Here is a 23,358-nt window from a genome sequence, read left to right as displayed (position 1 = left end):
AGTGCAAGAAACAATAGCCCTTTATATAAAAATACATATTCATATTCCTATTGCAAGGGAGCCATAGCTTAAAGCAGGGTTTCCCAAACTCGGTCCTGGGGCCCCCTCTGGGTCCACGTTTAGCACTACACAGCTGATTCAAATAACCAACTCATCATCAAGCTTTGATTATTTGAATCAGCTGTGTAGTGCTTGGGCAAAAAAAACAAACGTACACCCAGGGGAGGGGCCCAGTAATGAGTTTGGGAAACCCTGGCCTAAAGTATGTTGCCACATATGTGACTGTATGTTCCTTAGAGTAATCTTGTGATGAATTACAGTCCATACTTGAAATACTCATAGGTGGAGAAGTAACATAAATCTCTAACAGCTACAGTACTTGCTTCAGTCTTTGACAATGAAAAGCACCCATGTCCTAGTGACTCATCCTGTACTTTCACACAAGCCATTCTCAGTCATATCAGTAGGCTACTGATTGTTGTCTAACTCTGTTTCACAATGAACTTATCAAGACATGAAAATATTCATACACAAATGTGTTTAGGGCCAAAAAATGTAAGATTTCTTGAGATTAAGAGTTTGGCATTGATATGCTCAATCAATGATATCAGTCTTTGATATTGAAATAAACTGGTATAGTACTTATCATTCAGTTGAGGTTTCTTCTGGTGTAGTATGTATAGGAAATGGAATATGTTTATTTTGCTTATTTTGATTGATTGTCTGTACAAAGGCCATGTCTTTTGCACAGTCATTGCTTTTTGAAGGGTGGTGAGTGATTCTTAAGGTGGCATGTCTTCTTGAACGTGTAACAGGGTGTGAGGGAAAAGGCACAGGTTTAAGGTTTATGGCATGTGTGAAAAAGTACTGCATTCAATTACCAGTAACAGTATTTTCTAGTCTGCATAAACAGTGCAGACTGTAATAGCAACAAATAATCCACTCCTATATGTAATATTCACCCATTGGATGAAATACTCAACCCCTTTGCAATCAATACTCTAACAGTCAAGAGTGTGTATACTATGATTAAAAGGAATGTCAGATCCTAACAGATCAATTATCATACACTTCTACTTTAATATCAGCAACACAGGATACACAATCGATATACAGAATCATGGGAAGTACACATTGTGAGTTTGGCTTGTGTGTTTGGACAGTGACGATGTTCACAGGCGGGTGATGTCCCCTGTCTCGGAGTCTGAGGCCTTGTCTTTGTCCCCCTCTGTGGGCACACTGCGGTACTGGCACTGGGGGATCAAATTGTTACCACTGGCAGGCTTTTGTGGGGGGACCTGAGGTGGCACCTGCTGCCCCTTTAGCGCCTTCCTGTCCCTTCTGTCCAGCCAGTAGAAAGACACCATGAGGAATACAGCCGATGAGGCAACAGTGGCACTGCAGGCGAAGAAGACGTAGAAATACTCCCCCGTTCTGTCCACCAGGATTCCTGCAACGGCAACAACATCTTCAACAACAACAACAACAGGAGCCAATCTCAGCATTAGTAGGGCCCTAGCAGTGCATGAAAGACAGATCATGATGACATAACGAGATAACTACACATATAACATACAGTATTACCATGGCACAGGCAAACTCAGCCAACATAATAAGCAGTAAAAGTAAAACTTAGCTCAAATGTCAGGTAAGCAGCCTAAAATAGCACTGAAATAAGAGAGTCCCCCAATCTATTTCAGTGCCACCCCCCAAGGAAAGACGGAGCACAAACACACACTGTGGGCTGAACATTACATTCTAATTCAAGTCTGTCTGCTAGTTATTCTAAGACCTCCCCCGCAACATGCACACACAGGCACGTACGGATGTGTAAACACACACACACACACACACACACACACACACACACACACACACACACACACACACACACACACACACACACACACACACACACACACACACACACACACACGATTTCCCTTGGAAACACATGATTGGTTGGATGACCATGGGATCCAAACAACAGGATACAGTGGGGGAAAAAAGTATTTGATCCCCTGCTGATTTTGTACGTTTGCCCACTGATAAAGAAAGGATCAGTCAATAATTTTAATGGTAGGTTTATTTGAACAGTGAGAGACAGAATAACAACAAAAATATCCAGAAAAAGGCATGTCAAAAATGTTATAAATTGATTTGCATTTTAATGAGGAAAATAAGTATTTGACCCCCTCTCAATCAGAAAGATTTCTGGCTCCCAGGTGTCTTTTATACAGGCAACGAGCTGAGATTAGGAGCACACTCTTAAAAGGGAGTGCTTCTAACCGCAGCTTGTTACCTGTAAAAAAGACATGTCCACAGAAGCAATCAATCAATCAGATTCCAAACTCTCCACCATGGCCAAGACCAAAGAGCTCTCCAAGGATGTCAGGGACAAGATTGTAGACCTACACAATGCTGGAATGGGCTACAAGAGCATCGCCAAGCAGCTTGGTGAGAAGGTGACAACATTTGGTGCGATTATTCGCAAATGGAAGAAACACAAAAGAACTGTCAATATCCCTTGGCCTGGGGCTCCATGCAAGATCTCACCTCGTGGGGTTGCAATGATCATGAGAACGGTGAGGAATCAGCCCAGAACTACACGGGAGGATCTTGTCAATGATCTCAAGGCAGCTGGGACCATTGTTACCAAGAAAACAATTGGTAACACACTACGCCGTGAAGGACTGAAATCCTGCAGCGCCCGCAAGGTCCCCCTGCTCAAGAATACATATACATGCCCGTCTGAAGTTTGCCAATGAACATCTGAATGATTCAGAGGACAACTGGTGAAAGTGTTGTGGTTAGATAAGACCAAAATGGAGCTCTTTGGCATCAACTCAACTTGCCGTGTTTGGAGGAGGAGGAATGCTGCCTATGACCCCAAGGACACCATCCCCACCGTCAAACATGGAGGTGGAAACATTATGCTTTGGGGGTGTTTTTCGGCTAAGGGGACAGGACAACTTCACCGCATCATTTGACGGGGCCATGTACTGTCAAATCTTGGGTGAGAACCTCCTTCCCTCAGCCAGGACATTGAAAATGGGTCGTGGATGGGTATTCCAGCATGACAATGACCCAAAACACACAGCCAAGGCAACAAAGGAGTAGCTCAAGAAGAAGCACATTAAGGTCCTGGAGTGGCCTAGCCAGTCTCCAGACCTTAATCCCATAGAAAATCTGTGGAGGGAGCTGAAGGTTCGAGTTGCCAAACGTCAGCCTCGAAACCTTAATGACTTGGAGAAGATCTGCAAAGAGGAGTGGGACAAAATCCCTCCTGAGATGTGTGCAAACCTGGTGGCCAACTACAAGAAACGTCTGACCTCTGTGATTGCCAACAAGGGTTTTACCACCAAGTACTAAGTCATGTTTTGCAGAGGGGTCAAATACTTATTTCCCTCATTAAAATGGAAATCATTTTATAACATTTTTGACATGCGTTTTCCTGGATTTTTTGGTTGTTATTCTGTCTCTCACTGTTCATATAAACCTACCATTAAAATTATAGACTGATCATTTCTTTGTAAGTGGGCAAACGTACAAAATCAGCAGGGGATCAAATACTTTTTTCCCCCACTGTATGCTGCTTGCCTTCGACCACAGCATTGTGTGTGTTGTTATTTGTAGCTAAGGGTTTTGTTGGCATGTCTAGCACTCCAAGTTACACTACAGCACTTACTTGATTCATTAAATACAAAATGTAATTATTAATTGAATAGTACATCTTCCTCGGCGAGACAGACACACACACACACACCATGCCTCAGTGAGTTCGGTACCTGCGAGCGGGGGCCCGATCAGCAGCGTGACACTCTCCATGATGGCCAGCAGGCCCAGGGCAGCGGGGAAGCGACTCATGTCCAACGTATCCATGAGGACGGTGAACATCAGCGAGCCCACCACGCTCATGGACAGGCCGTAGGTCACCACGTACGCCAGCAGCACGGGGAAGCTGGCATCGATGCAGCAGATACTATTACTCAGCCCATTCAACAGCAGAGCAGCAGAGAACACATATGTGTGGCACCCCTTGAACCAGGGCAGGCTGAAGAGCAGGCCGATGGGAGGCCGCACCACGATGTTAACGATACCCAGGATGGAGAGGAGGAGGGCGGCCTGGCTCTGGTCCATGTCGTGGGCCGTGGCGTAGGGAACCAAGTAGATCAGCGGCACCACGAAGCCTAGCATCATCCAGGTGATGCCCACAACGTACATACGGTAGCGCAGGTTGTCACGTAAGAGGTCAAAGGCCATGTGACGACGCAGGGCAGTCATCAGACCGGCCCACGAGGCCCTCATTCTCCCCTTTAGCTTCTCCTCCTACAGCTGAAGAGGCCTGTGGTTTATCAGGTGTTGGCCACGGTGTCTGGGGCCCCCCAGGGGCCTCATCACAGCTCCGCATACGCAGCAGTTGAGCAAGACAGCCCCCAGCACCAGGAAACTCCCACGCCAGCCCAGCTCAGTGTGGAGGTAGTTGCCTAGGAGGGGTAGAGTGCACAGGCCCAGAGCCGTGCCCGTGGATGACATGGCGTTGGCGAAAGCCCGTCGCCGTACAAAATAGTGCCCGAGGATAGTCACCGCAGGCTGGAAGCTGAAGCAGAATCCAAGTCCTATCAAACAAGAAGACAATGTGTAAGGCACATGGCTGAATGCATGGGAGGTCGCCCCCATCCACTGATACAGGGTCAGGTTTTTTCATCTGCCCTAATAAATGGGAAGGATTGGAATGTAGGGTTATTTGATTCTAGATCTGTGGTTAGGGGTTAACTGCTGTGTGGAGTAGTGGAAGCTCCTCAGAGGAGGATGGGGAGGAGTATCCTCCTCAGTGAATTTCAAAAAATGTAAAAACAGTGCAATATTCAAAAAAAGTTATCCTTTATAGATAAAACTACACTAAATATATGCACATCACCAAATAATTGATTAAAACACACTGTTTTGCAATGAAGGTCTACAGTAACCTCAACAGCACTCTGTAGGGCAGCACCATGGTGTAGAAGGAGGACAGATAATGTACGCAGTGGTGGACGGAAACTAACTTCAATATATAACATAGGAGGCTCATGGTTCCCACCCCCTTCCATAGACTTACACAGTAATTATGACAACTTCCGGAGGACGTCCTCCAACCTATCAGAGGTATTGCAGCATGAACTGACATGTTGTGCATCCAATCAAAGGATTAGAGAATTAATCTAGTACTGAAAGCATAAGCTACAGCTAATAAGCTAATTTATTGCCACCGGGGCCTGCCGGTATAACTACTAAACTGCTTGCTCACTGTACACTGTACTGCATGATTGTAGCGGGTTACTAACACGTTAGTTGTAGTAGCTATGTTGACTATGACATTACTAATGTCCTTAGCTAATATGGTGACAACGATATAGGCTGTGTGTAGCAGTTAGCGGTTATGATATGACGGTTTGGAAAAAAAAATTTGCCTGGTCACAGACAGCTGACGTGTTGTGCACTGAAGTCCACAAGCGAAGGGAAAAGGTGAGAGGAGGAGAGCATGTAGATGCGAGAAGGAATTATACAACAAGCAACATTTTTATTCTATTTGGATGTGGCTGCTATGAACGTGAACTGCGTGTGATCAGGGGGGTATTCATTCCGCTATTCTGTTTAAAAAAAATGTTTATTTAACAGAAGCAAATGGAACAAAACGGGGACAAACATACCTGAATTTGACTAATGATTACACCCTCGATCAGCTAGAGGTAGGCAAGAGTGTGCAAAGCAGTATTGAATGTGTCACTTTCTGTCACCTTGATCACTCTCCTTTTTCTCTCGACCTGTGCACCTACTTTGTAAAGTTTCATTCAATGGCTAGGTTGTAGAAACCTCATGATGGGTATAGGGAAAATTCTAGTATCATGTAGTAGCCTAAACCTTTCAATGTTACATTGAGCTGGGTGAATGGAATATACCGTGCATTCGGAAAGTATTCAGACCCCTTGACTTTTTCTACATTTTGTTACGTTACAGCCTTATTCTAAAATGTATTAAATAGTCCCCCCCCCCCTCATGAATCTACATACAATACCCAAAGCAAAAACAAGTGTTTAGACATTTTTGCAAACGTATAACAAAATATATATACATTACATTTACATAAGTATTCAGACCCTTTACTCATTACTTTGTTGAATCACGTTTGGCAGCGATCACAGCCTCGAGACTTCTTGGGTATGATGCTACAATCTTGGCACACTTTCTTCTCTGCAGATCCTCTCAAGCTCTGTCAGGTTGGATGGGGAGCGTCGCTGCACAGCTATTTTCTGGTCTCTCCAGAGATGTTCGATCGGGTTCAAGTCCGATGCTGCCACCAACATGCTTCACCGTAGGGATGGTGCCAGGTTTCCTCCAGAAGTGACTCTTGGCATTCAGGCCAAAGAGTTCAATCTTGGTTTCATCAGACCAGAGAATCTTGTATCTCATGGTCAGAGTCCTTTAGGTGCCTTTTGGCAAAATCCAAGCGGGCTGTCGTGTGCCTTTTACTGAGAAGTGGCTTCCGTCTGGCTACTCTACCATAACGACCTGATTGTACTCGACCATTTGATGGTGGGATTGTGACTTTGGCGCCATGGGCGGCCGAGGATTATCTTGTGTACAGGTGCGGAGGTGATGAAGGAGGGAAGGCTTTCCTGGAACATGAGTCCCATGGTGAGGGTGAGTGGTGTGCGTCACTGTGCCGGATCCCAATGGTCGTGTGTCCAGAGCTTGGATAGGAAAAGGAGAGGATGATGAAGTTCCCAGCAGCACCGGAGTCCACTAGAGCTGTAGAGACAACACTTGAGGGACAGCCGGCCAGTGAAATAGGAACCGTAAAGGGTTTGGCACTAGTGGATCCCGGGTTAGGGCACACTGGACACCACTGAAACTGGTGCCCCTCCTGGCCGCAATAGGGACAGAGCCCCAGCTATCTCCGGCGAAGCCGCTCAGAGGCGTGTGGCCCCTACCTCCATGGGTTCAGGCTCTGATTCAGAACGGTCAACGAAGGAGGGGGAGAGTCGATGGGGGTGCCGACGCTCCTGAAGAAGGTTATTCTGATGGATGGCCATCGCAATGAGTGAGTCCAAGGTTAGATTTGCCGTGACAAGATGACACTGTCTGGACCTCTTCGCACAATCCTTTTATGAAAGGAGTGCAGAGCGTCAGCTCATTCCATACGCTGGATGCTGCAACTGTCTGAAAGGTGAGCACGTACTCCGCCGGGGTCTGGCCATCCTGCCGTAATTGGAGTAGGCGCTCAACCCCCTCTCTGCCCTCCAGTGGATGGTCGAAGACCCCCCTGAATCCCTCCCAGCTCCTCCTCTCCCAGACGGCCTTAGCCCACTCCAACGCCCATCCGGTCAGCATGGAAATAACCATGGCAACATTGGACCGCTCAGTGGTGGGGGCTGATATTTGATGAGTGAAATATAGGAAGTACTGGAGTAGGAAGCGGAGGACCTCTTCCATAGCCGTCCCCAGTTGTGGTGTTGGCGAAATAGGTGTCTCTATTCGCTGACCATCTGGGAAATGAACTGCTGCTTCCATTTGGTGAGGTAGTATTCTGTAACGTAGACGTCAGGAAGCAGGTGCAGTTAGTGAGTTTAATAACAACAACCATGGACCGATACAAACCAAGACCAGCGTTTGACATGGAAACACAAACAATACTACCTGATGACTAGCAACAAAAGAGTGCTATATGAAGGGTAAGTAATCAGGGAGTACTGAAGTCCAGGTGTGACTGATGATGAGACACAGGTATGCGTAATTGTGGTTGCCAGGTATGCGTGAAGATGGGTTGCCAGGACCGGTGGTTAGTAGACCATCGACATCGAACGCCGGAGGGGAGGAGCGGAAGCAGATGTGACAAATAATAGCCAATTTTGACATTGCTACTTGCCCATCTACATTTCCTGATGAGAACCGATTAATCACTCAATTAAACACAAAATTAAAAACATCTTTTTTTAGGATTACATTTATTATAATTTCCATAATTATTTTATATAAATAATGTATTGAATCACGTGAAAAAAACATTTCATTATTTGGCCCCAGTGCAAGAAACAATAGCCCTTTATATAAAAATACATATTCATATTCCTATTGCAGCCATAGCTTAAAGCAGGGTTTCCCAAACTCGGTCCTGGGGCCCCCTCTGGGTCCACGTTTAGCACTACACAGCTGATTCAAATAACCAACTCATCATCAAGCTTTGATTATTTGAATCAGCTGTGTAGTGCTTGGGCAAAAAAAACAAACGTACACCCAGGGGAGGGGCCCAGTAATGAGTTTGGGAAACCCTGGCCTAAAGTATGTTGCCACATATGTGACTGTATGTTCCTTAGAGTAATCTTGTGATGAATTACAGTCCATACTTGAAATACTCATAGGTGGAGAAGTAACATAAATCTCTAACAGCTACAGTACTTGCTTCAGTCTTTGACAATGAAAAACACACATGTCCTAGTGACTCATCCTGTACTTTTACACAAGCCATTCTCAGTCATATCAGTAGGCTACTGATTGTTGTCTAACTCTGTTTCACAATGAACTTATCAAGACATGAAAATATTCATACACAAATGTGTTTAGGGCCAAAAAATGTAAGATTTCTTGAGATTAAGAGTTTGGCATTGATATGCTCAATCAATGATATCAGTCTTTGATATTGAAATAAACTGGTATAGTACTTATCATTCAGTTGAGGTTTCTTCTGGTGTAGTATGTATAGGAAATGGAATATGTTTATTTTGCTTATTTTGATTGATTGTCTGTACAAAGGCCATGTCTTTTGCACAGTCATTGCTTTTTGAAGGGTGGTGAGTGATTCTTAAGGTGGCATGTCTTCTTGAACGTGTAACAGGGTGTGAGGGAAAAGGCACAGGTTTAAGGTTTATGGCATGTGTGAAAAAGTACTGCATTCAATTACCAGTAACAGTATTTTCTAGTCTGCATAAACAGTGCAGACTGTAATAGCAACAAATAATCCACTCCTATATGTAATATTCACCCATTGGATGAAATACTCAACCCCTTTGCAATCAATAATCTAACAGTCAAGAGTGTGTATACTATGATTAAAAGGAATGTCAGATCCTAACAGATCAATTATCATACACTTCTACTTTAATATCAGCAACACAGGATACACAGAATCATGGGAAGTACACATTGTGAGTTTGGCTTGTGTGTTTGGACAGTGACGATGTTCACAGGCGGGTGATGTCCCCTGTCTCGGAGTCTGAGGTCTTGTCTTTGTCCCCCTCTGTGGGCACACTGCGGTACTGGCACTGGGGGATCAAATTGTTACCACTGGCAGGCTTTTGTGGGGGGACCTGAGGTGGCACCTGCTGCCCCTTTAGCGCCTTCCTGTCCCTTCTGTCCAGCCAGTAGAAAGACACCATGAGGAATACAGCCGATGAGGCAACAGTGGCACTGCAGGCGAAGAAGACGTAGAAATACTCCCCCGTTCTGTCCACCAGGATTCCTGCAACGGCAACAACATCTTCAACAACAACAACAACAGGAGCCAATCTCAGCATTAGTAGGGCCCTAGCAGTGCATGAAAGACAGATCATGATGACATAACGAGATAACTACACATATAACATACAGTATTACCATGGCACAGGCAAACTCAGCCAACCACATAAGCAGTAAAAGTAAAACTTAGCTCAAATGTCAGGTAAGCAGCCTAAAATAGCACTGAAATAAGAGAGTCCCCCAATCTATTTCAGTGCCACCCCCCAAGGAAAGACGGAGCACAAACCCACACTGTGGGCTGAACATTACATTCTAATTCAAGTCTGTCTGCTAGTTATTCTAAGACCTCCCCCGCAACATGCACACACAGGCACGTACGGATGTGTAAACACACACACACACACACACGATTTCCCTTGGAAACACATGATTGGTTGGATGACCATGGGATCCAAACAACAGGATACAGTGGGGGAAAAAAGTATTTGATCCCCTGCTGATTTTGTACGTTTGCCCACTGATAAAGAAAGGATCAGTCTATAATTTTAATGGTAGGTTTATTTGAACAGTGAGAGACAGAATAACAACAAAAATATCCAGAAAAAGGCATGTCAAAAATGTTATAAATTGATTTGCATTTTAATGAGGAAAATAAGTATTTGACCCCCTCTCAATCAGAAAGATTTCTGGCTCCCAGGTGTCTTTTATACAGGCAACGAGCTGAGATTAGGAGCACACTCTTAAAAGGGAGTGCTTCTAACCGCAGCTTGTTACCTGTAAAAAAGACATGTCCACAGAAGCAATCAATCAATCAGATTCCAAACTCTCCACCATGGCCAAGACCAAAGAGCTCTCCAAGGATGTCAGGGACAAGATTGTAGACCTACACAATGCTGGAATGGGCTACAAGAGCATCGCCAAGCAGCTTGGTGAGAAGGTGACAACATTTGGTGCGATTATTCGCAAATGGAAGAAACACAAAAGAACTGTCAATATCCCTTGGCCTGGGGCTCCATGCAAGATCTCACCTCGTGGGGTTGCAATGATCATGAGAACGGTGAGGAATCAGCCCAGAACTACACGGGAGGATCTTGTCAATGATCTCAAGGCAGCTGGGACCATTGTTACCAAGAAAACAATTGGTAACACACTACGCCGTGAAGGACTGAAATCCTGCAGCGCCCGCAAGGTCCCCCTGCTCAAGAATACATATACATGCCCGTCTGAAGTTTGCCAATGAACATCTGAATGATTCAGAGGACAACTGGTGAAAGTGTTGTGGTTAGATGAGACCAAAATGGAGCTCTTTGGCATCAACTCAACTCGCCGTGTTTGGAGGAGGAGGAATGCTGCCTATGACCCCAAGGACACAATCCCCACCGTCAAACATGGAGGTGGAAACATTATGCTTTGGGGGTGTTTTTCGGCTAAGGGGACAGGACAACTTCACCGCATCATTTGACGGGGCCATGTACTGTCAAATCTTGGGTGAGAACCTCCTTCCCTCAGCCAGGACATTGAAAATAGGTCGTGGATGGGTATTCCAGCATGACAATGACCCAAAACACACAGCCAAGGCAACAAAGGAGTAGCTCAAGAAGAAGCACATTAAGGTCCTGGAGTGGCCTAGCCAGTCTCCAGACCTTAATCCCATAGAAAATCTGTGGAGGGAGCTGAAGGTTCGAGTTGCCAAACGTCAGCCTCGAAACCTTAATGACTTGGAGAAGATCTGCAAAGAGGAGTGGGACAAAATCCCTCCTGAGATGTGTGCAAACCTGGTGGCCAACTACAAGAAACGTCTGACCTCTGTGATTGCCAACAAGGGTTTTACCACCAAGTACTAAGTCATGTTTTGCAGAGGGGTCAAATACTTATTTCCCTCATTAAAATGGAAATCATTTTATAACATTTTTGACATGCGTTTTCCTGGATTTTTTGGTTGTTATTCTGTCTCTCACTGTTCATATAAACCTACCATTAAAATGATAGACTGATCATTTCTTTGTAAGTGGGCAAACGTACAAAATCAGCAGGGGATCAAATACTTTTTTCCCCCACTGTATGCTGCTTGCCTTCGACCACAGCATTGTGTGTGTTGTTATTTGTAGCTAAGGGTTTTGTTGGCATGTCTAGCACTCCAAGTTACACTACAGCACTTACTTGATTCATTAAATACAAAATGTAATTATTAATTGAATAGTACATCTTCCTCGGCGAGACAGACACACACACACACCATGCCTCAGTGAGTTCGGTACCTGCGAGCGGGGGCCCGATCAGCAGCGTGACACTCTCCATGATGGCCAGCAGGCCCAGGGCAGCGGGGAAGCGACTCATGTCCAACGTATCCATGAGGACGGTGAACATCAGCGAGCCCACCACGCTCATGGACAGGCCGTAGGTCACCACGTACGCCAGCAGCACGGGGAAGCTGGCATCGATGCAGCAGATACTATTACTCAGCCCATTCAACAGCAGAGCAGCAGAGAACACATATGTGTGGCACCCCTTGAACCAGGGCAGGCTGAAGAGCAGGCCGATGGGAGGCCGCACCACGATGTTAACGATACCCAGGATGGAGAGGAGGAGGGCGGCCTGGCTCTGGTCCATGTCGTGGGCCGTGGCGTAGGGAACCAAGTAGATCCGCGGCACCACGAAGCCTAGCATCATCCAGGTGATGCCCACAACGTACATACGGTAGCGCAGGTTGTCACGTAAGAGGTCAAAGGCCATGTGACGACGCAGGGCAGTCATCAGACCGGCCCACGAGGCCCTCATTCTCCCCTTTAGCTTCTCCTCCTTCAGCTGAAGAGGCCTGTGGTTTATCAGGTGTTGGCCACGGTGTCTGGGGCCCCCCAGGGGCCTCATCACAGCTCCGCATACGCAGCAGTTGAGCAAGACAGCCCCCAGCACCAGGAAACTCCCACGCCAGCCCAGCTCAGTGTGGAGGTAGTTGCCTAGGAGGGGTAGAGTGCACAGGCCCAGTGCCCGTGGATGACATGGCGTTGGCGAAAGCCCGTCGCCGTACAAAATAGTGCCCGAGGATAGTCACCGCAGGCTGGAAGCTGAAGCAGAATCCAAGTCCTATCAAACAAGAAGACAATGAGTAAGGCACATGGCTGAATGCATGGGAGGTCGCCCCCATCCACTGATACAGGGTCAGGTTTTTTCACCTGCCCTAATAAATGGGAAGGATTGGAATGTAGGGTTATTTGATTCTAGATCTGTGGTTAGGGGTTAACTGCTGTGTGGAGTAGTGGAAGCTCCTCAGAGGAGGATGGGGAGGAGTATCCTCCTCAGTGAATTTCAAAAAATGTAAAAACAGTGCAATATTAAAAAAAAGTTATCCTTTATAGATAAAACTACACTAAATATATGCACGTCACCAAATAATTGATTAAAACACACTGTTTTGCAATGAAGGTCTACAGTAACCTCAACAGCACTCTGTAGGGCAGCACCATGGTGTAGAAGGAGGACAGATAATGTACGCAGTGGTGGACGGAAACTAACTTCAATACATAACATAGGAGGCTCATGGTTCCCACCCCCTTCCATAGACTTACACAGTAATTATGACAACTTCCGGAGGACGTCCTCCAACCTATCAGAGGTATTGCAGCATGAACTGACATGTTGTGCATCCAATCAAAGGATTAGAGAATTAATCTAGTACTGAAAGCATAAGCTACAGCTAATAAGCTAATTTATTGCCACCGGGGCCTGCCGGTATAACCACTAAACTGCTTGCTCACTGTACACTGTACTGCATGATTGTAGCGGGTTACTAACACGTTAGTTGTAGTAGCTATGTTGACTATGACATTACTAATGTCCTTAGCTAATATGGTGACAACGATATAGGCTGTGTGTAGCAGTTAGCGGTTATGATATGACGGTTTGGATTTTTTTTTTGCCTGGTCACAGACAGCTGACGTGTTGTGCACTGAAGTCCACAAGCGAAGGGAAAAGGTGAGAGGAGGAGAGCATGTAGATGCGAGAAGGAATTATACAACAAGCAACATTTTTATTCTATTTGGATGTGGCTGCTATGAACGTGAACTGCGTGTGATCAGGGGGGTATTCATTCCGCTATTCTTTTAAAAAAAATGTTTATTTAACAGAAGCAAATGGAACAAAACGGGGACAAACATACCTGAATTTGACTAATGATTACACCCTCGATCAGCTAGAGGTAGGCAAGAGTGTGCAAAGCAGTATTGAATGTGTCACTGTCTGTCACCTTGATCACTCTCCTTTTTCTCTCGACCTGTGCACCTACTTTGTAAAGTTTCATTCAATGGCTAGGTTGTAGAAACCTCATGATGGGTATAGGGAAAATTCTAGTATCATGTAGTAGCCTAAACCTTTCAATGTTACATTGAGCTGGGTGAATGGAATATACCGTGCATTCGGAAAGTATTCAGACCCCTTGACTTTTTCTACATTTTGTTACGTTACAGCCTTATTCTAAAATGTATTAAATAGTCCCCCCCCCTCATGAATCTACATACAATACCCAAAGCAAAAACAAGTGTTTAGACATTTTTGCAAACGTATAACAAAATATATATACATTACATTTACATAAGTATTCAGACCCTTTACTCATTACTTTGTTGAATCACGTTTGGCAGCGATCACAGCCTCGAGACTTCTTGGGTATGATGCTACAATCTTGGCACACTTTCTTCTCTGCAGATCCTCTCAAGCTCTGTCAGGTTGGATGGGGAGCGTCGCTGCACAGCTATTTTCAGGTCTCTCCAGAGATGTTCGATCGGGTTCAAGTCCGATGCTGCCACCAACATGCTTCACCGTAGGGATGGTGCCAGGTTTCCTCCAGAAGTGACTCTTGGCATTCAGGCCAAAGAGTTCAATCTTGGTTTCATCAGACCAGAGAATCTTGTATCTCATGGTCAGAGTCCTTTAGGTGCCTTTTGGCAAAATCCAAGCGGGCTGTCGTGTGCCTTTTACTGAGAAGTGGCTTCCGTCTGGCTACTCTACCATAACGACCTGATTGTACTCGACCATTTGATGGTGGGATTGTGACTTTGGCGCCATGGGAGGCCGAGGATTATCTTGTGTACAGGTGCGGAGGTGATGAAGGAAGGAAGGCTTTCCTGGAACATGAGTCCCATGGTGAGGGTGAGTGGTGTGCGTCACTGTGCCGGATCCCAATGGTCGTGTGTCCAGAGCTTGGATAGGAAAAGGAGAGGATGATGAAGTTCCCAGCAGCACCGGAGTCCACTAGAGCTGTAGAGACAACACTTGAGGGACAGCCGGCCAGTGAAATAGGAACCGTAAAGGGTTTGGCACTAGTGGATCCCGGGTTAGGGCACACCGGACACCACTGAAACTGGTGCCCCTCCTGGCCGCAATAGGGACAGAGCCCCAGCTATCTCCGGCGAAGCCGCTCAGAGGCGTGTGGCCCCTACCTCCATGGGTTCAGGCTCTGATTCAGAACGGTCAACGAAGGAGGGGGAGAGTCGATGGGGGTGCCGACGCTCCTGAAGAAGGTTATTCTGATGGATGGCCATCGCAATGAGTGAGTCCAAGGTTAGATTTGCCGTGACAAGATGACACTGTCTGGACCTCTTCGCACAATCCTTTTATGAAAGGAGTGCAGAGCGTCAGCTCATTCCATACGCTGGATGCTGCAACTGTCTGAAAGGTGAGCACGTACTCCGCCGGGGTCTGGCCATCCTGCCGTAATTGGAGTAGGCGCTCAACCCCTTCTCTGCCCTCCAGTGGATGGTCGAAGACCCCCCTGAATCCCTCCCAGCTCCTCCTCTCCCAGACGGCCTTAGCCCACTCCAACGCCCATCCGGTCAGCATGGAAATAACCATGGCAACATTGGACCGCTCAGTGGTGGGGGCTGATATTTGATGAGTGAAATATAGGAAGTACTGGAGTAGGAAGCGGAGGACCTCTTCCATAGCCGTCCCCAGTTGTGGTGTTGGCGAAATAGGTGTCTCTATTCGCTGACCATCTGGGAAATGAACTGCTGCTTCCATTTGGTGAGGTAGTATTCTGTAACGTAGACGTCAGGAAGCAGGTGCAGTTAGTGAGTTTAATAACAACAACCATGGACCGATACAAACCAAGACCAGCGTTTGACATGGAAACACAAACAATACTACCTGATGACTAGCAACAAAAGAGTGCTATATGAAGGGTAAGTAATCAGAGAGTACTGAAGTCCAGGTGTGACTGATGATGAGACACAGGTATGCGTAATTGTGGTTGCCAGGTATGCGTGAAGTTGGGTTGCCAGGACCGGTGGTTAGTAGACCATCGACATCGAACGCCGGAGGGGAGGAGCGGGAGCAGATGTGACAAATAATAGCCAATTTTGACATTGCTACTTGCCCATCTACATTTCCTGATGAGAACCGATTAATCACTCAATTAAACACAAAATTAAAAACATGTTTTGTTAGGATTACATTTATTATAATTTCCATAATTATTTTATATAAATAATGTATTGAATCACATGAAAAAAACATTTCATTATTTGGCCCCAGTGCAAGAAACAATAGCCCTTTATATAAAAATACATATTCATATTCCTATTGCAAGGGAGCCATAGCTTAAAGCAGGGTTTCCCAAACTCGGTCCTGGGGCCCCCTCTGGGTACACGTTTAGCACTGCACAGCTGATTCAAATAACCAACTCATCATCAAGCTTTGATTATTTGAATCAGCTGTGTAGTGCTTGGGCAAAAAAAACAAACGTACACCCAGGGGAGGGGCCCAGTAATGAGTTTGGGAAACCCTGGCCTAAAGTATGTTGCCACATATGTGACTGTATGTTCCTTAGAGTAATCTTGTGATGAATTACAGTCCATACTTGAAATACTCATAGGTGGAGAAGTAACATAAATCTCTAACAGCTACAGTACTTGCTTCAGTCTTTGACAATGAAAAGCACCCATGTCCTAGTGACTCATCCTGTACTTTTACACAAGCCATTCTCAGTCATATCAGTAGGCTACTGATTGTTGTCTAACTCTGTTTCACAATGAACTTATCAAGACATGAAAATATTCATACACAAATGTGTTTAGGGCCAAAAAATGTAAGATTTCTTGAGATTAAGAGTTTGGCATTGATATGCTCAATCAATGATATCAGTCTTTGATATTGAAATAAACTGGTATAGTACTTATCATTCAGTTGAGGTTTCTTCTGGTGTAGTATGTATAGGAAATGGAATATGTTTATTTTGCTTATTTTGATTGATTGTCTGTACAAAGGCCATGTCTTTTGCACAGTCATTGCTTTTTGAAGGGTGGTGAGTGATTCTTAAGGTGGCATGTCTTCTTGAACGTGTAACAGGGTGTGAGGGAAAAGGCACAGGTTTAAGGTTTATGGCATGTGTGAAAAAGTACTGCATTCAATTACCAGTAACAGTATTTTCTAGTCTGCATAAACAGTGCAGACTGTAATAGCAACAAATAATCCACTCCTATATGTAATATTCACCCATTGGATGAAATACTCAACCCCTTTGCAATCAATACTCTAACAGTCAAGAGTGTGTATACTATGATTAAAAGGAATGTCAGATCCTAACAGATCAATTATCATACACTTCTACTTTAATATCAGCAACACAGGATACACAATCGATATACAGAATCATGGGAAGTACACATTGTGAGTTTGGCTTGTGTGTTTGGACAGTGACGATGTTCACAGGCGGGTGATGTCCCCTGTCTCGGAGTCTGAGGCCTTGTCTTTGTCCCCCTCTGTGGGCACACTGCGGTACTGGCACTGGGGGATCAAATTGTTACCACTGGCAGGCTTTTGTGGGGGGACCTGAGGTGGCACCTGCTGCCCCTTTAGCGCCTTCCTGTCCCTTCTGTCCAGCCAGTAGAAAGACACCATGAGGAATACAGCCGATGAGGCAACAGTGGCACTGCAGGCGAAGAAGACGTAGAAATACTCCCCCGTTCTGTCCACCAGGATTCCTGCAACGGCAACAACATCTTCAACAACAACAACAACAGGAGCCAATCTCAGCATTAGTAGGGCCCTAGCAGTGCATGAAAGACAGATCATGATGACATAACGAGATAACTACACATATAAAATACAGTATTACCATGGCACAGGCAAACTCAGCCAACCACATAAGCAGTAAAAGTAAAACTTAGCTCAAATGTCAGGTAAGCAGCCTAAAATAGCACTGAAATAAGAGAGTCCCCCAATCTATTTCAGTGCCACCCCCCAAGGAAAGACGGAGCACAAACCCACACTGTGGGCTGAACATTACATTCTAATTCAAGTCTGTCTGCTAGTTATTCTAAGACCTCCCCCGCAACATGCACACACAGGCACGTACGGATGTGTAAACACACACACACACACACACACACACACACACACACACACACACACACACACACACACACACGATTTCCCTTGGAAACACATGATTGGTTGGATGACCATGGGATCCAAACAACAGGATACAGTGGGGGAAAAAAGTATTTGATCCCCTGCTGATTTTGTACGTTTGCCCACTGATAAAGAAAGGCTCAGTCTATAATTTTAATGGTAGGTTTATTTGAACAGTGAGAGACAGAATAACAACAAAAATATCCAGAAAAAGGCATGTCAAAAATGTTATAAATTGATTTGCATTTTAATGAGGAAAATAAGTATTTGACCCCCTCTCAATCAGAAAGATTTCTGGCTCCCAGGTGTCTTTTATACAGGCATCGAGCTGAGATTAGGAGCACACTCTTAAAAGGGAGTGCTTCTAACCGCAGCTTGTTACCTGTAAAAAAGACATGTCCACAGAAGCAATCAATCAATCAGATTCCAAACTCTCCACCATGGCCAAGACCAAAGAGCTCTCCAAGGATGTCAGGGACAAGATTGTAGACCTACACAATGCTGGAATGGGCTACAAGAGCATCGCCAAGCAGCTTGGTGAGAAGGTAACAACATTTGGTGCGATTATTCGCAAATGGAAGAAACACAAAAGAACTGTCAATATCCCTTGGCCTGGGGCTACATGCAAGATCTCACCTCGTGGGGTTGCAATGATCATGAGAACGGTGAGGAATCAGCCCAGAACTACACGGGAGGATCTTGTCAATGATCTCAAGGCAGCTGGGACCATTGTTACCAAGAAAACAATTGGTAACACACTACGCCGTGAAGGACTGAAATCCTGCAGCGCCCGCAAGGTCCCCCTGCTCAAGAATACATATACATGCCCGTCTGAAGTTTGCCAATGAACATCTGAATGATTCAGAGGACAACTGGTGAAAGTGTTGTGGTTAGATGAGACCAAAATGGAGCTCTTTGGCATCAACTCAACTCGCCGTGTTTGGAGGAGGAGGAATGCTGCCTATGACCCCAAGGACACCATCCCCACCGTCAAACATGGAGGTGGAAACATTATGCTTTGGGGGTTTTTTTCGGCTAAGGGGACAGGACAACTTCACCGCATCATTTGACGGGGCCATGTACTGTCAAATCTTGGGTGAGAACCTCCTTCCCTCAGCCAGGACATTGAAAATGGGTCGTGGATGGGTATTCCAGCATGACAATGACCCAAAACACACAGCCAAGGCAACAAAGGAGTAGCTCAAGAAGAAGCACATTAAGGTCCTGGAGTGGCCTAGCCAGTCTCCAGACCTTAATCCCATAGAAAATCTGTGGAGGGAGCTGAAGGTTCGAGTTGCCAAACGTCAGCCTCGAAACCTTAATGACTTGGAGAAGATCTGCAAAGAGGAGTGGGACAAAATCCCTCCTGAGATGTGTGCAAACCTGGTGGCCAACTACAAGAAACGTCTGACCTCTGTGATTGCCAACAAGGGTTTTACCACCAAGTACTAAGTCATGTTTTGCAGAGGGGTCAAATACTTATTTCCCTCATTAAAATGGAAATCATTTTATAACATTTTTGACATGCGTTTTCCTGGATTTTTTGGTTGTTATTCTGTCTCTCACTGTTCATATAAACCTACCATTAAAATTATAGACTGATCATTTCTTTGTAAGTGGGGAAACGTACAAAATCAGCAGGGGATCAAATACTTTTTTCCCCCACTGTATGCTGCTTGCCTTCGACCACAGCATTGTGTGTGTTGTTATTTGTAGCTAAGGGTTTTGTTGGCATGTCTAGCACTCCAAGTTACACTACAGCACTTACTTGATTCATTAAATACAAAATGTAATTATTAATTGAATAGTACATCTTCCTCGGCGAGACAGACACACACACACACACCATGCCTCAGTGAGTTCGGTACCTGCGAGCGGGGGCCCGATCAGCAGCGTGACACTCTCCATGATGGCCAGCAGGCCCAGGGCAGCGGGGAAGCGACTCATGTCCAACGTATCCATGAGGACGGTGAACATCAGCGAGCCCACCACGCTCATGGACAGGCCGTAGGTCACCACGTACGCCAGCAGCACGGAGAAGCTGGCATCGATGCAGCAGATACTATTACTCAGCCCATTCAACAGCAGAGCAGCAGAGAACACATATGTGTGGCACCCCTTGAACCAGGGCAGGCTGAAGAGCAGGCCGATGGGAGGCCGCACCACGATGTTAACGATACCCAGGATGGAGAGGAGGAGGGCGGCCTGGCTCTGGTCCATGTCGTGGGCCGTGGCGTAGGGAACCAAGTAGATCAGCGGCACCACGAAGCCTAGCATCATCCAGGTGATGCCCACAACGTACATACGGTAGCGCAGGTTGTCACGTAAGAGGTCAAAGGCCATGTGACGACGCAGGGCAGTCATCAGACCGGCCCACGAGGCCCTCATTCTCCCCTTTAGCTTCTCCTCCTTCAGCTGAAGAGGCCTGTGGTTTATCAGGTGTTGGCCACGGTGTCTGGGGCCCCCCAGGGGCCTCATCACAGCTCCGCATACGCAGCAGTTGAGCAAGACAGCCCCCAGCACCAGGAAACTCCCACGCCAGCCCAGCTCAGTGTGGAGGTAGTTGCCTAGGAGGGGTAGAGTGCACAGGCCCAGAGCCGTGCCCGTGGATGACATGGCGTTGGCGAAAGCCCGTCGCCGTACAAAATAGTGCCCGAGGATAGTCACCGCAGGCTGGAAGCTGAAGCAGAATCCAAGTCCTATCAAGCAAGAAGACAATGAGTAAGGCACATGGCTGAATGCATGGGAGGTCGCCCCCATCCACTGATACAGGGTCAGGTTTTTTCACCTGCCCTAATAAATGGGAAGGATTGGAATGTAGGGTTATCTGATTCTAGATCTGTGGTTAGGGGTTAACTGCTGTGTGGAGTAGTGGAAGCTCCTCAGAGGAGGATGGGGAGGAGTATCCTCCTCAGTGAATTTCAAAAAATGTAAAAACAGTGCAATATTAAAAAAAAGTTATCCTTTATAGATAAAACTACACTAAATATATGCACGTCACCAAATAATTGATTAAAACACACTGTTTTGCAATGAAGGTCTACAGTAACCTCAACAGCACTCTGTAGGGCAGCACCATGGTGTAGAAGGAGGACAGATAATGTACGCAGTGGTGGACGGAAACTAACTTCAATACATAACATAGGAGGCTCATGGTTCCCACCCCCTTCCATAGACTTACACAGTAATTATGACAACTTCCGGAGGACGTCCTCCAACCTATCAGAGGTATTGCAGCATGAACTGACATGTTGTGCATCCAATCAAAGGATTAGAGAATTAATCTAGTACTGAAAGCATAAGCTACAGCTAATAAGCTAATTTATTGCCACCGGGGCCTGCCGGTATAACTACTAAACTGCTTTCTCACTGTACTGCATGATTGTAGCGGGTTACTAACACGTTAGTTGTAGTAGCTATGTTGACTATGACATTACTAACATCCTTAGCTAATATGGTGACAACGATGTAGGCTGTGTGTAGCAGTTAGCGGTTATGATATGAAGGTTTGGTTTGGAAAGTTTATTTTTTGCCTGGTCACAGACAGCTGACGTGTTGTGCACTGAAGTCCACAAGCGAAGGGAAAAGGTGAGAGGAGGAGAGCATGTAGATGTGAGAAGGAATTATACAACAAGCAACATTTTTATTCTATTTGGATGTGGCTGCTATGAACGTGAACTGCGTGTGATCAGGGGGGTATTCATTCCGCTATTCTGTTTAAAAAAACGTTTATTTAACAGAAGCAAATGGAACAAAACGGGGACAAACATACCTGAATTTGACTAATGATTACACCCTCGATCAGCTAGAGGTAGGCAAGAGTGTGCAAAGCAGTATTGAATGTGTCACTGTCTGTCACCTTGATCACTCTCCTTTTTCTCTCGACCTGTGCACCTACTTTGTAAAGTTTCATTCATAGGCTAGGTTGTAGAAACCTCATGATGGGTATAGGGAAAATTCTAGTATCATGTAGTAGCCTAAACCTTTCAATGATACATTTAGCTGGGTGAATGGAATATACCGTGCATTCGGAAAGTATTCAGACCCCTTGACTTTTTCCACATTTTGTTACGTTACAGCCTTATTCTAAAATGTATTAAATAGTCCCCCCCCCCATGAATCTACACACAATACCCAAAGCAAAAACAAGTGTTTAGACATTTTTGCAAATGTATAACAAAATATATATACACACATCACATTTACATAAGTATTCAGACCCTTTACTCATTACTTTGTTGAAGCGCCTTTGGCAGCGATCACAGCCTCGAGACTTCTTGGGTATGATGCTACAATCTTGGCACACTTTCTTCTCTGAAGATCCTCTCAAGCTCTGTCAGGTTGGATGGGGAGCGTCGCTGCACAGCTATTTTCAGGTCTCTCCAGAGATGTTCGATCGGGTTCAAGTCCGATGCTGCCACCACCATGCTTCACCGTAGGGATGGTGCGAGGTTTCCTCCAGACGTGACTCTTGGCATTCAGGCCAAAGAGTTCAATCTTGGTTTCATCGGACCAGAGAATCTTGTATCTCATGGTCAGAGTCCTTTAGGTGCCTTTTGGCAAACTCCAAGCGGGCTGTCGTGTGCCTTTTACTGAGAAGTGGCTTCCGTCTGGCTACTCTACCATAATGACCTGATTGGTGGAGTGCTACAGAGATGGTTGTCCTTCTGGAAGGTTCTCTCATCTCCACAGAGAAACTCTGGAGCTCTGTCAGAGTGACCATCGGGTTCTTGGTCACCTCTCTGACCAAGGCCCTTCTCCCCTGATTGATCAGTTTGGCCAGGCGGCCAGCTCTAGGAAGAGTCTTGGTGGGTCAAAACTTCTTCTATTTAAGAATGATGGAGGCCACTCTGTTCTTAGGGACCTTCAATGCTGCATACATTTTTTGTTACCCTTCCCTAGATCTGTGCCTTGACACAATCCTGTCTCGGAGCTCTACGGACAATTCCTTCAACCTCTTGGCTTGGTTTTTGCTCTGACATGCACTGTCAACCGTGGGACCTTATATAGACTGTAATGAGACTGTAACGTAATATGTGGAAAAATGGAAGGGGTCTGAATACTTTATGAATGCACTATATATGACAATCATCCAATATGCTGTAATAGGACATGCTCATAAAAAAAAATAATCGTCCTCCCTCATCTTAAACGTCTCCAACCGCCACTGATGTGGAGTGACTCCGTGTGTGTTATGTGGGAGCGCAGTGACCTGTGATAATCCCAGCTGTGACGTAGAGCTCAGTGATGGTGTGGGTGAACGAGCTGGCCACCATTCCAAGCCCACTCAGGACCCCGCCCAGCATCACCGTCGCCCGGCAACCAAACCTCTCCACCAATACACTGCAGAATGGACCTAAAGGAGACATGCTATTGGTTAAACATACAAAAACCTAAAAAAGTAGAAGGACGTTCCACCTCAAAAAGCACAAGAAAGAGGATTGACACCCACTATAT

General features: G+C 45.7%; 1 protein-coding gene and 1 pseudogene across 6 annotated transcripts in view; both read right to left on the bottom strand.

Moving 5' to 3' along the window:
* Window positions 1-709: 709 nt before the first annotated feature.
* Window positions 710-4,695, bottom strand: LOC115201024 (monocarboxylate transporter 6-like; annotated as a pseudogene).
* An 11,232-nt stretch (window positions 4,696-15,927) lies between these two features.
* LOC115201022 (monocarboxylate transporter 6) overlaps window positions 15,928-23,358 on the bottom strand; it is a 38,199-nt gene continuing 30,768 nt past the window's right edge. For all 6 annotated transcript variants that reach the window (XM_029764211.1, XM_029764213.1, XM_029764212.1 and 3 more), the window contains 3 exons: window positions 23,114-23,257; window positions 19,770-20,600; window positions 15,928-17,471 (listed from right to left, as the gene is read on the bottom strand). In XM_029764211.1, coding sequence (XP_029620071.1) covers window positions 17,194-17,471; window positions 19,770-20,600; window positions 23,114-23,257 — 1,253 coding nt within the window. In that variant the 3' untranslated portion in view covers window positions 15,928-17,193. The remainder of the gene's footprint in view (window positions 17,472-19,769; window positions 20,601-23,113; window positions 23,258-23,358) is intronic.

This window comes from Salmo trutta, chromosome 10, assembly GCF_901001165.1.
Source record: "Salmo trutta chromosome 10, fSalTru1.1, whole genome shotgun sequence".
In the NCBI taxonomy this organism is placed as follows: domain Eukaryota; kingdom Metazoa; phylum Chordata; class Actinopteri; order Salmoniformes; family Salmonidae; genus Salmo; species Salmo trutta.
This window is presented reverse-complemented; position numbering and strand designations above follow the sequence as displayed.